The sequence below is a fragment of the Podarcis melisellensis genome (genome assembly GCF_964234715.1).
Source record: "Podarcis melisellensis genome assembly, chromosome: 14".
Lineage (NCBI taxonomy): Eukaryota > Metazoa > Chordata > Lepidosauria > Squamata > Lacertidae > Podarcis > Podarcis melisellensis.
The window spans coordinates 1,642,188-1,655,017 of record NC_138546.1 but is presented as its reverse complement, the minus strand read 5'-3'; the positions used below and the strand labels follow the sequence as shown (position 1 = coordinate 1,655,017).

General features: G+C 50.3%; 1 protein-coding gene across 3 annotated transcripts in view; it reads right to left on the bottom strand.

Annotated features, from left to right (window-relative positions):
• The window catches only part of RADIL (Rap associating with DIL domain), an 82,257-nt gene that overhangs the window by 2,022 nt on the left and 67,405 nt on the right, over positions 1-12,830 (bottom strand). For all 3 annotated transcript variants that reach the window (XM_081889082.1, XM_081889084.1, XM_081889083.1), the window contains 4 exons: positions 10,268-10,458; positions 5,107-5,521; positions 2,029-2,168; positions 96-235 (listed from right to left, as the gene is read on the bottom strand). In XM_081889082.1, the coding sequence (XP_081745208.1) occupies positions 96-235; positions 2,029-2,168; positions 5,107-5,521; positions 10,268-10,458 (886 nt within the window). The remainder of the gene's footprint in view (positions 1-95; positions 236-2,028; positions 2,169-5,106; positions 5,522-10,267; positions 10,459-12,830) is intronic.

Here is a 12,830-nt window from a genome sequence, read left to right as displayed (position 1 = left end):
AGAAGGCAGGATGCGGCCTTCTGCTGAGCCACATAATCGGGGGTCCACCTTGCAGCCCCTCCCCCCCCCACTAAGCCTCCCTCCTCTTTCCCTACCTTTGGTAATCAGAGCCAATGAGGCTCGTGCCGTTGACAGCCAGGATCCGGTCCCCAATGGAGAGCCTGCCATCAGCTGCTGCAGGGCTGTCGTGGATCAGGGTCCGGATGTAGATCCCGGGGGAGTTCAGGGGCGTGTGCTGAAGAGGATGGGGGGAGAGAAAGCAAAGCGGGAGTGAGCAGAGAGCCAGCACTCTCAGCAATTGCAGGAGCCCAGCATTGGACATTCTCACTGGGAAACTCCTGGGCTGCCTTCTTGCCACCTCTTGCAAGAACTGGTTGGCAGTTTGTTTCCAGGCTCGATTCAAGGGGCTCGTGTTGGTGTTTAAAGCCCCGAACAACTCAGGATGCAAAGACCTGAAAGGTCCCCTCTCCCCTCCAGACTCCCTCGGATGCTATGGTGGAGGAGCCCCTCCTGGCTCTTCCCTTAGAGGCTCAGAAGGGGGTGGTGACCTAGGAGAGGGCTTTCTCTGTGGTGGCCCCGCTGTGGGACTGTCCCAGCTGTGGGACTCCCTCCCTGGAGAGGGGCACCAGGCGCCTTCACTGCACAGCTTCCTCTTTGCCCTGGCTTTTGACGTTTGCCCTCCTAGTTGTGTGACATCATACTGGGTTCATAGGGAAAGGGTTAACTAATTGTAAAATGACTAACCAATGGGAACCCAAGGGGGGCAGAGTTAACTGTGTACAGTGGTGCCTCGCAAGACGAAATTAATCTGTTCCGCGAGTCTCTTCGTCTTGCGGTATTTTCGTTTTGCGAAGCGCGCCTTAGCGGCTATTAACAGCTTAGCGGCTTAGCAGCTTTAAGCAAAAGGAAACAAACTCGCAAGAACTCGCAAGACATTTCGTCTTGCGAAGCAAGCCCATAGGGAAATTCGTCTTGCGGAACGACTCAAAAAACGGAAAACTCTTTCGTCTTGCGTGTTTTTCATCTTGTGAGGCATTTGTCTTGCGAGGTACCACTGTATAAGGTTTAAGCACAGAGGGCTTTTTTGCGGGGGGGGGGGGGAGTAGAGTTAGAATTGTTGAGAAGACAGTCTGGAGTTAGAAGAGACAGAGAAGATAAGTCTGTGGGTTGGGCTAGTCTGGTGGGAGAGAGTGAGAGGATTTGTTAAGAGGAGGCAGTCAAACAGTTGAGATAATCAATCAGAAGGTATTAGGAAGGTATAGGCCGGTAAAGAAAGAAAAGTTAAGATACTGACAGGAATATTATCTGAGAAACCATAAACTTGTTAAGGTCTGTAAAATAAACTTGTTTTTTGGTTCACTTTTAACAACTGACTGGACTCAGTGTTTTACCAGAGAGTAACCGGTTGGTGCAGTGGGGAAGTGAACGCAGTGGTGGCACAGGGATCAATAGACTGTTAAACGTCCGGGGACCCTGTGTGATCGCCACACCGCCTTATTTATTTTACTGCACACATGACCACATCAACCCTGTCCCTTGCAGACGACTGCAGTGCCTGGTGAAAATCAGTCGGGTTGTGCATCCGTAGCTGTGACCCACAGAGGAATGGCCGCTGGAAGGAGCGCAGAGAGAGTAAACGCCCTGGTGCATCTGCAGCAACACAACTAGACACCTTCCTAAGAAGTTGGCCAGGGACCATTTTAGCACATGGAAGAAGCTCGATGCAGCTCAGGAGCAGGGGGTGTACTTTGCATGCCAGAGGATCAATCCCTCCAAGCAGTCTCCAAGCATGGCTGAAACCCTGGAGACCTGATACTAGTCTGTGCATGGACCAGGGCTGGCTCACGTGGGGGTGCCCTCCAGATTTTGTTGGGCTCCAAATTCCCCTTGGTCCCAGCAGCCAGCATGGACAATGGCAGGATGGTGATGGCAGGAGCTGTGTACCTCTCCATCTGCGCAGCTTTCCCTACCAGTCCTTCTTTGGCAGCAGACCGAAAGCGACTGAAGCTGGGAGAGCGAGAAACTCACCAGGCCGTCGATCAGCCCCATTCCCAAGCCGATGGGCCCCTTTTCCAGCTCCACGACGAAGACGTAGCAAAAATCGTCCGCGGCCGAGCTGCGGCTGGAAGAGGCTGGCGTTGGAAAGTCGTAGGGCGTTGGCGAAGAGCCTGGGGTCAGAAGGAAGGTGGTTTGTGAGCCTGTCTGTTCCTTGCAAGCAACACCTTCTAAATACGAGAACTTAAGGAGAGGCTGCTGGATCAGGGCCAGGGCCCATCTAGTCCAGCGTCGTGTTCTCCAAGTGGCCAACCAAACGCCTGTGAGGAACCGGCAAGCGTTTCTCTCATATGTAAGTTTTATTGTTGGCCAGGTTTTCCTGACCCAGTGGTCAATGGTCTTTATTTTCCCATTTCTGTGAGCAATACACTCTTTCGCTGCTGTCAGCAGTATGGTAAAGCAGCTGTAAATCACATTTAAACTGCAAGGACCTTCTGACCAAGTCCACACAACCAGCGCTGGCTATGCAGGCTGCAGCGAGCCCTCAAAGTGCGGCTGTTTTTGTGAAATAAATGGGATCTCAGAGGCCAAGCGTCAGAAGCCACCGAGCCCAACCCAAGGCCTGAGCTGCCAATGGATTTGGCAAGGGCTGCTCCCAGCTGCTTCCACCCAGTGACTCAGAGGCTGGAGCACAAGGTGGTAACACTCTGGATTTCACTGCTGAAGACTAGGAGAGGATCTGGCAACTGAAATGGGCTCCCGTCTACCTCCAGTTCCCTCCCAGGAGCTGTAATTCCAACGTGGACGGGCTCTGCCCACCAATGGGCTTGCCTGGTGAGCCACAACTCTTGCAAAGCAAGCCTAGGCAAGAGTCCTAGAAGGCAACTGGTAGGGTGGGAGGCAGGGAGCCCACCACCAGGGGGAGCCAGAGCCAACGACAAGCAAAGCCAAAGAATTCTAGTCCCGTCTGCCCCCCCATCTTCCTCCTCCCTGGTGAATTTTACAAGGGAATCACCGAGACGGATCCTCAGGAGAAGGGAGGCCTATACATTCCATTAATTCCACTCCTGGCTTGAGAGTGGAATACATTCCACTCCTGGCTTGAGAGCAGTACACGTGAAAAGGATCTAGGAGTCTTGGTTGACCACAAACTTGACATGAGCCAACAGTGTGACGCGGCAGCTAAAAAAGCCAATGCAATTCTGGGCTGCATCAATAGGAGTATAGCATCTAGATCAAGGGAAGTAATAGTGCCACTGTATTCTGCTCTGGTCAGACCTCACCTGGAGTACTGTGTCCAGTTCTGGGCACCACAGTTCAAGAAGGACACTGACAAAGTGGAACGTGTCCAGAGGAGGGCAACCAAAATGGTCAAAGGCCTGGAAACGATGCCTTATGAGGAACGGCTAAGGGAGCTGGGCATGTTTAGCCTGGAGAAGAGGAGGTTAAGGGGTGATATGATAGCCATGTTCAAATATATAAAAGGATGTCACATAGAGGAGGGAGAAAGGTTGTTTTCTGCTGCTCCAGAGAAGCGGACACGGAGCAATGGATCCAAACTACAAGAAAGAAGATTCCACCTAAACATTAGGAAGAACTTCCTGACAGTAAGAGCTGTTTGACAGTGGAAATTGCTCCCAAGGAGTGTGGTGGAGTCTCCTTCTTTGGAGGTCTTGAAGCAGAGGCTTGACAACCATATGTCAGGAGTGCTCTGATGGTGTTTCCTGCTTGGCAGGGGGTTGGACTCGATGGCCCTTGTGGTCTCTTCCAACTCTATGATTCTATGATTCTATAATATTAATACTAATATTTACAGCTTGTTTTCACCAGATAAGAATCTGACCTATTGCTTCTCTCAGAGACTTGCATAGCCCACAAAGACTTTCAGAGACCTATAAGACTTGTGTGTATTTGGTTCTATGTTTTCAAGAGAATCCATCAAGAGTGCATAATTTGTGACTTTCAGAGATTTGGAAGATTTCTGTTTATTTGGTTTTGCAGAGAGTGCATATTTCATATTGTTTAATGTTCTGTAGAGATTATATGAGGAGTTTATATTGACATTGCATCGTTGTACTTGGTCGTCGTGTTGCCTCTGGCTATTACTGAAGTAAGAGGGCAAGCAGGTTGGTGAGGCAGCACCCCATCTGCCCTAGTGTACCAGCGCCTCCTGAGAGGTTGGCATCACTTCTGCCTGCAGGGTGGCAGGTCCCATTTTTGGGGGGGGGGAGAAAAAACCTCCCCACATGTAGAAAACTACCCCCGAGCTAATGCTGGAACCTCCCTCCGGTTTTACTTGCTGGAGAATTCTGGGGCGGAATTTGTGCTTAAGCCACGGGGACCAGCATCCCTTGCTATGCCAGTGGGGCGGGGAGACCAAGACCATGCACACCACAGTGTCCATACCAGGCGAGGCCACACAGACGCCGGGGCATCAGCGTGTTGATTCAGGGGCAAAATGGGTGAAGAAAAACAAGCGGAGCTTGAATCCTAGCAAAACAGAGGCAGTGCGTCGCTCTTGTGCCCAAGAAAGTGGTCCGTCGGCTGCCCTGGGTGGGGTGGCCCTCCCCCCGAAGGAGCAAGTTTGCAGTTGGGGGGCTGCTTCTCAGCCAGCTCTGTCCCTGGTCTGAGAGCTACGGCCATGAACTGGCCACAAGCAGTTCATGTTCTGGCTGCTTCAATACTAGATTACTGCAGTGTGATGCGTTATTTTGTTATTTACAGATCTAATAAATACAACGAAGTTCAGTTATTGAACGCTTCGGAAGCCAAACAATTTGGAACCCAAACGCCGACAACCCAGAAGTGAATGCTTCCATTTTTTAACAATTTTCGGAGCAAAACAGCTTCTGAGCAGCGTTTTTCACTTTTCTCCCTTGATTTTGCAGCCAGCCCATTGATCCTCGGTTTTCAAACTTTTCGGAAGCCGGTCTTCCAGAACACATTAGGTTCGAAAACCGAGGTTCCACTGTATTTGATAATCCATTCAGATGTAACAGTTTGCAATAACTCTCAGCAGAATAATTTGGCAGAAACACACTTCCAATTATTATAACAGCCTTCCTGGAAGGTTCAACTCGCTTGCCCCAGAAAGTGTTCTTCATTTCCTACCTTCAAGTGTCGTGGTTTTGGTGCCGCTGAGGCCATTCCTCCGAGGGTCCGCCGTGGCCTTTCCGGGGGTGGCCTCTGGGGTGAGTTCAAGGCCCGCTGGGTCAAAGGTCAGAGGTGTGTTGGGCGGGGTCAGCAGGCAGGAAGGGTCTGCCGGCGCCGATGGGATGCTGCTCTTCCCCTGGGAGGCCTGCAGGTGGAGCTGGTGGAGACTCTCCTGGAGCCGCTGCTCACAAGCCTCGTTATCCCCGGCCGAACCGTTGGCACCCGGCGGGACAGGAGAGGGACCCCCAGCTGCCCTGGGCTCCACGCAGCTCACGGGTCTGCGGCGCTGCCAGTTCGCCCGGGCATAGGAACGCCCCATCACCTCTGCCTCTGAGTCCGCCTGGGGGGTGGTTTGGCAGCCAATGGCATCTGTCTTTAACAGGGAGATACAGGGAAAGAGGAGGCATCAGTCTCTCTTTTACTTATATGAAACATCTATATCCTGAAATTCATGGGAGGAAAGCTGTCGCAGCAGTTTACTACAGCCATACAGGAGAACCATGAAAACCATATTGAAAAAGAATGTTAAAATCAGAAATCAGCTAACTATTGTGCAGAGGTTATTATTGCCATTTACTAAATATCTATACCAGCCTTCATCAAGAAACCACAGGGAGGTTAACGGCATAAAACACAAAATACGTGCTAAAACAGTAGGAAAAGAAAAGAAAAAAATACAACCACCCAGAAAACACATTTAAATGGCCGTAGGTTGTATAGTTAGCCAAAGGCCTGGGAGAAGAGGAACATTTTCGCCTGATACCTAAAGGTGTATAATGGAGGCTACAGGTGAGCCTCCTGGGATGAGTACTCCACAAGCGGGGAGCCACTGCAGAAAAGGCCCCGTTCTCGTGTTGCCACCCTCTGGACCTCTTGTGAAGAACAGCCACAGGACAATTTCAGGTTCTGGGTCGGTTGCTATGGGGAGACGCGGTCCTTGAGGTGTTGTGGTTCTGAGCCATTTAAGGCTTTATAGGTCAAAACCAGCAATTTGAAGTGGGCCTGGAAACTGGCAGTTAGTGCAGTCGGGCCAGGATCGGTGCAATACGCTCAAATCGCCTTGCCCTGGTGAGCAACCCGGCCGCTGAATTCTGGTTGTTCTTAATTGCTCGCATAAACTTGGCAGAACAGAAACGTTTTCAGGAGGCACTGAAAAGTTGGAACAGAAGGTGCCTGCTGAATCTCCTGTGGCAGAGAGTTCCACAGGACTGGGCTGGTGACACTAATGGCTCCATTTCATGTTGTAGTCGGAGAAACCTGCCAGGGTGGGATAGAAGGATTCAGGTAGTCTTTGAGGCATCCGGGCCCCAAGTTGTTCAGGGCTTGTGTCAATTAATACAAGGACCATGAACCTGGCTCCGTAGCAGAGGGGCAGATGCTACAGAAGAGTGGAGCCTTCAAAGCACCCTCATCCTCCTCAATGGGAAGAAGAGGGAAAGGTCTGGACCCAAAATGCGGGACATGCAAGGCACCATCTAACCTGTTCTAATCTCTCTACAACCTGTGGAAAGGGAAATCCACCTCTGGTGGGAGGGAGTTCCACAGTTCATCTCTGAGATGCGCGAAGAAGGACTTGCTTTCCTCCGTCCCGAATCTTCCAGCATTCAGCTTCCTTCATTGGATGCCCACGAGTTCGAGGGCTAACTCTCCCCGTCTTAGCCCTGCTAAGGAGCTTTCCGCCGTCTTTCCTCCCCTCGCTTTCAGGTTAGGGAATTAGCAGTAATCCCTCGCATTGGCTGCTGTCTCTCTGAAGCATCAGTCCAGGGAGGCTTTCAATAAAGGCCAGGAAGGGCTGCAACTGGAGATCAGGCAAAGCGAGGAGGAGTTGGTCTCCAGCGCCAGTAGGTGCCATCATGGGGTCATCGATAAGAAGAGATTTGCCAGACTCAGAGGGGAGCCCCTTTCCCCTTGGTGCCTGTCAGACACAGCCCTTTAAGGGCTGCTCAGAAAAGCAATCACAATTCCACCTGAGATAACTAAAACTCAGCAGGAAGAAAAGCAAATTTCGACCACCTGCGTAAACGGAGCGCCGTGGCGCCCCTTGTCTCGCTTTGCAAAACTCCAGCAGCTTCCGCTACTCCGAACCGAGTTGCAGCAACAGAGAATCCTCTGAGAATCCTCTGGAAAAAACAATCTCTCCAAGGACCTGTTGATGGCATTTTACCATTGTACAGTGGTACCTCTGGTTAAGTACTTACTATATTTTTTGCTCTATAAGGCTCACCAGACCATAAAACGCACCTAGTTTTTGGAGGAGGAAAACAAGAAAAACATATTCTGAATCCCAGAAGCCAGAACAGCAAGAGGGATCGCTGCGCAGTGAAAGCAGCAATCCCTCTTGCTGTTCTGGCTTCTGGGATAGCTGCGCAGCCTGCATTCGCTCCATAAGACGCACACACATTTCCCCTTACTTTTTAGGAGGGAAAAAGTGAGTCTTATAGAGCAAAAAATACGGTAATTTGTTCCGGAGGTCCGTTCTTAACCTGAAACTGTTCTTAACCTGAAGCACCACTTTAGCTAATGGGGCCTCCTGCTGCTGCTGTGCCGCCAGAGCACAATTTCTGTTCTCATCCTGAAGCAAAGTTCTTAACCCGCGGTACTATTTCTGGGTTAGCGGAGTCTGTAACCTGAAGCATCTGTAACCCGAGGTACCACTGTATAGTGTGGACGGGGCCTTGGTGTGATTTAACAGACAGGATATTGGACTACAACTGTGGGAACTAGGGTTTGAATCGCCTCTCAGCCATGGCCTTGGGGGCCACTCGCTGCCTGGGGTACCACTGTACTGTTGAGAGTGTATTAACTTATGGTCTATGTGTGTGGTTTGGGAGCTGCATGGTTGGGGAAAAACAATGCTGTCCAGGGTTGTAAAGACTGCAGAGAGAATAATTGGGCGCACTCTTCCCACCTTGGATCAAATCTACGCTTCCAGGTGCCATAAGAAAGCTGCAGAGATGATCTCTTTCAGCTTCTGCCTTCTGGAAGAAGGTCCAGGGTCATAAAGACTAGGACTAGCCACCTGAGAAACAGTTTCTATCCAAAAGCGATTTTGGTTTTAAACGCAATGTAAGGTATTCTCTATGGGAGTATAATCTATTTAATTAAGGGGTATCAGAGTTTTTAGGGGGTTAACCAGGCTGAGATAGCAGGCTTGTGGTTTTTTGAATGTCTGATGTCGATTTTTTCAATTTCGTTATTCTATATGGGACAATGACAATAAAGATGACCGTATTATCGAGAGCGGAATGGAATCTCTTGCAAGAGGGACTGGCCGGCCAGCTGACGCCCTGAACTGGAGAACTGCAAGCTGCATTTGTTGCCTTGACCTGGAAATGTGTGGGTGCTGATTTCACAACCAGGTGAACCCGCAACTCCAGGGAGAAGGTGGACAATATCGTTGTCCTTCCCGGTTTAGGTTATAGGAAGATTTCTTTGCAGACACTCAGCAGAAACAGGCAGGTGGTGTTGAAGGAAAGGCGATGAGCAGGTGCAAGCGCAAGTCTGGTGGGGGTTTAACATGCACACGCCTTGGAAATTGAGCCCTCGACTGGTTTTCAATTATTCAGAACCGCTGCTGGATTTCATGTTGGGCTTGCAGCAGCAGCTGGTTTGCTGGTTGGGTGTGAGCCCTGGGGCGATGGAAGGAGCCACAATATTTCAGATGGGGGGGGGCGGGGAGGGGAAAAGACTTGCCCTTTTGCTCAACTCTCTACCAGCGGGGTGGACCCCATTGACAATCTCACATCCGAGACTATGCAGAATTAGATAAATTAACAGGAAGGATTCAAAAGCTTAGAAGACTGGAGTAAATATATGAACTATCTGAAAAGTAATTGGGATGTACAGGACTGCAAGAAGGTGGATTAAGGTGGATTATTTGAAATATTGCAAGAAAGACTACAAAAAGAACGATTAGTTAAGGATAATTAAGTGTAATAGGAAATTTTAAAAAGGCAGAATAAGTGATAAAGAATGGAAAATCATCAGAGGTGTTGACGGAAGTCAAAAATATTGTATAAGATGTGAGATATGTTGTATGACTGTTGGAACTGATATGTTAAAAATATGTTAAAAAATCAAGAAAAGTGTGTGTGTGTGTGTGTGTGTGTGTATCACATCCACAGGTTTGCAAACAATCCAATGCACACCCCCCCCATCTCAACAGCTCTCAACATATTCTGCAAAACGTGGGGCAGAGGGGGGTGGAGGGGAGATCTTGGTGGCCCTGTGTGGGAAGATCATTTTGGATCTTGCCCAGACAGCCCTCAGGCATAGCAAGGATTGGGTGTGTAAACTAAGCAACACCACATGAAATGATTTAGCTGAACCAGTAGAGGAGCGACAGACAGAAAAGGCAGCCTGTCCTTTCTCCTCACTGATTCTTCCTTTCTTAGAAGCTCTTTGTTGGTATATTAGACTACTTCCTTTTGGGCTTTACTTTCTTCCTGCTTCTCCTCCAAGTTCAGGATGAGCTAGCATGAAATACCAGCCAGTGTGGTGTAGTGGTTAAGAGTGGTGGACTCATAATCTGGTGAACCAGGTTTGCGTCTCCGCTCCTCCACATGCAGCTGCTGGGTGACCTTGGGCCAGTCACACTTCTCTGAAGTCTCTCAGCCCCACTCACCTCACAGAGTGTTTGTTGTTGGAGTGGAAGGGAAAGGAGAATGTTAGCTGCTTTGAGACTTCTTAGGGTAGTGATAAAGCGGGATATCAAATCCAAACTCCTCCTCTCACCAGAGTGGTGCATGCTCTGGTTATCTCTCGCTTAGACTACTGCCATGCACTCTACCTGGGGCTCCCTTTGAATGAGACCTGGAAACTACAACTAATCCAGAATGCGGCAGCTAGACTGGTGACTGGGAGTGGCTGTCGAGACCATATAACACCGGTCCTGAAAGAACTACATTGGCTCCCAGTGCATTTTGGGGCACAATTCAAAAGTGTTGTTGGTGCTGACCTTTAAAGCCCTAAACGGCCTCGGCCCAGTATACCTGAAGGAGCGTCTCCACCCCCATTGTTCAGCCTGGACACTGAGGTCCAGCTCTGGTGGTTCCCTCCCTGCGACAGCCCTTCTTAAAGATGTGAGACCAAACCCTCAAGATTCTGGAAAGAGTTTTACCTTGGGGGTCTCCGCTTCGGGCGAGTCGCTGGGGTGGGGGCTTTTGCTGCGCAAGCTCCACAAGAAGTGGCGGATGTAGAGGAAGTGCTGGTAAATGTTGTCGTCCAGGTGTTCAGCCTCCAGGTCTACCTTGAACCCTCCACTGGGCAGCATGATTGGCGGGTGGCTGTCAAAGGACTCCAGGATGTCATCTAAAGCCCGTTGTGGCGGAAGCAAATGCGTGAGTTTTGGGTTTTTGTGATGCAACCAGAAAGAACAGCCCCCCCCCGTCCCACTGTGATCCATGCGACGGTCACCTCCAGCCTTGATTATTGTAATTTGCTCTACGTGGGGCTGCCCTTGAGACTGACCCAGAAACTCCAGCGGGTGCAGAATCCCATGACGATACTCCTTACGGGGTCCTCGCACGGCATCACATTCATCCAGTGCTATACCAGCTGCACTGGCTCCCAGTGGAGTACAGGGTCAGGTTTAAGGTGCTGGTTTTAACATTTAAGGGACGCGGATGGCACTGTGGATTAAACCACAAAACCTAGGGCTTGCTGATCAGAAGGTCGGCGGTTCAAATCCCCATGACGGGGTGAGCTCCTGTTGCTCAGTCCCTGCTCCTGCCCACCTAGCAGTTCGAAAACACGTCAAAGTGCAAGTACATAAATAGGTACCGCTCCGGCGGAAAGGTAAACGGTGTTTCTGTGCGCTGCTCTGGTTCGCCAGAAGCGGTTTAGTCATGCTGGCCACGTGACTGTATGCCGGCTCCCTCGGCCAGTAAAGTGAGATGAGCGCCGCAACCCCAGAGTCGGCCATGACTGGACCTAATAGTCAGGGGTCCCTTTACCTTTACCCTTTAAAGTCCTATACGGCCTAGGACCTTCATACCTACAGGACCGCCTCTCCTGGTGTGCCCCACGGAGGACCTTAAGGTCCACAAATAACAACACTTTGGAGGTCCCAAGCCGCAAGGTGGTTAGATTGGTCTCAACTAGGGCCAGGGCCTTTTCAGTACTGGCCCCGACTTGGTGGAATGCTCTGTCACAAGAGACTAGGGCCCTGCAGGACCTGACATCTTTCCGCAGGGCCTGCAAGACAGAGCTGCTCCACCAGGCCTTTGGCCAAGGCACAGTGTGACCCCTCTCTCCTTCTGTAATCCTCATAGAACTCTAGCCCAATGGTTGCCAATAATTTGATTCTGAATTGATTTTAGAATGAATTGATTTTAGAATGCTGTGTTACTTTATTGTTGTTAGCCGCTCTGAGCCTGGCTTCGGCTGGGGAGTGTGAGATATAAATATATTATTATTATTATTATTATTATTATTATTATTATTATTATTATTTGCCCCAGAATCCTCTGTGCTGTTTGGAGGGGTGCTCCCACACTCCCTGTTGGCATGGGATGGGAGAACCACTTTCTAGCCCTCCCTAAACCAGCCAAGGAAGCAGAAATCGGCCTCCCTGTCTCCATCTTTCAGTCTAATTGCTTTGGCACTGATGAGGCTTCTCTGCCGATCGCTTTGGGTACTTGACACAAAATCATTCCCCAAATTTAAAAGGTTGCCTTTCCTGGCGGGGGAATGCTTGTTTCCACCGTGATATTTCAGCAGCCTCCTGTTTTCGCCCTAAAAGCTCTGCGGGGAACGATTGGCATCCCTGCTCCGAGACAAGAGCGCATGCAAAGGCTGTGGCTGGAGCCGTTTCCCTTGTGCGCAAACGGTGCGAGGACCGCATGCGGCACTCGCCTCTCTCTGAGCAATGTGCCCCTCAAACGTCTCCCATTAATCAAAATGTGCGCTGGGGGGGGGGAGCAGGGGAGCGAGCCAAGCGGATTGGTCAGCCCTGCAAAATGACTTTCACCTATGAAATATGAAGCTACGCCTGGGACCCACAGCAAAATGTTGCAGTAAGTGCTCCCGTTCAAGGTCTCGGCTGCAACGACCTCTCCCAGAGCGCTCCGTTCCGTCCCCCATTCCCACAAGAATCAGCCGGTAATCTGTGCCCCCCCCAAGCACGGTTAGGGCTGCATCGGGTCCTTGTTCGACTTGAGATTTTCTTTTCTGAAGTGTTTTTGTATTTTTGAAAGACTGGCAGAGGGTTTCAGAAAGGGGACTTCCCCGGCCCTGCTTGGGGGTGCCAGGGATTCATAGAATTGTAGGGACACGGAGGGTCATCTAGTCCTACCCCCATCAAGGCAGGAATGTAATTGGTGACGAGGGGTGGGCATCCAATCATCACTGAAGTCCGTCCCATTTCATTTTCAGTGGCAGAGAAATGGGGACATTTGAACTGCATACACTGGGGTCAGCAAACTTTTTCAGCAGGGGGCCAGTCCACTGTCCCTCAGACCTTGTGGGGGGGGGGCGGACTATATTTTTTGGGGGGATGAATGAATTCCTATGCCCCACAAATAACCCAGAGAAGCATTTTAAATAAAAGCACACATTCTACTCATGTTAAAACACCAGGCAGGCCCCACAAATAACCCAGAGATGCATTTAAAATAAAAGGACACATTCTACTCATGTAAAAACATGCTGATTCCCCGACCATCTGTGGGCCGGATTGAGAA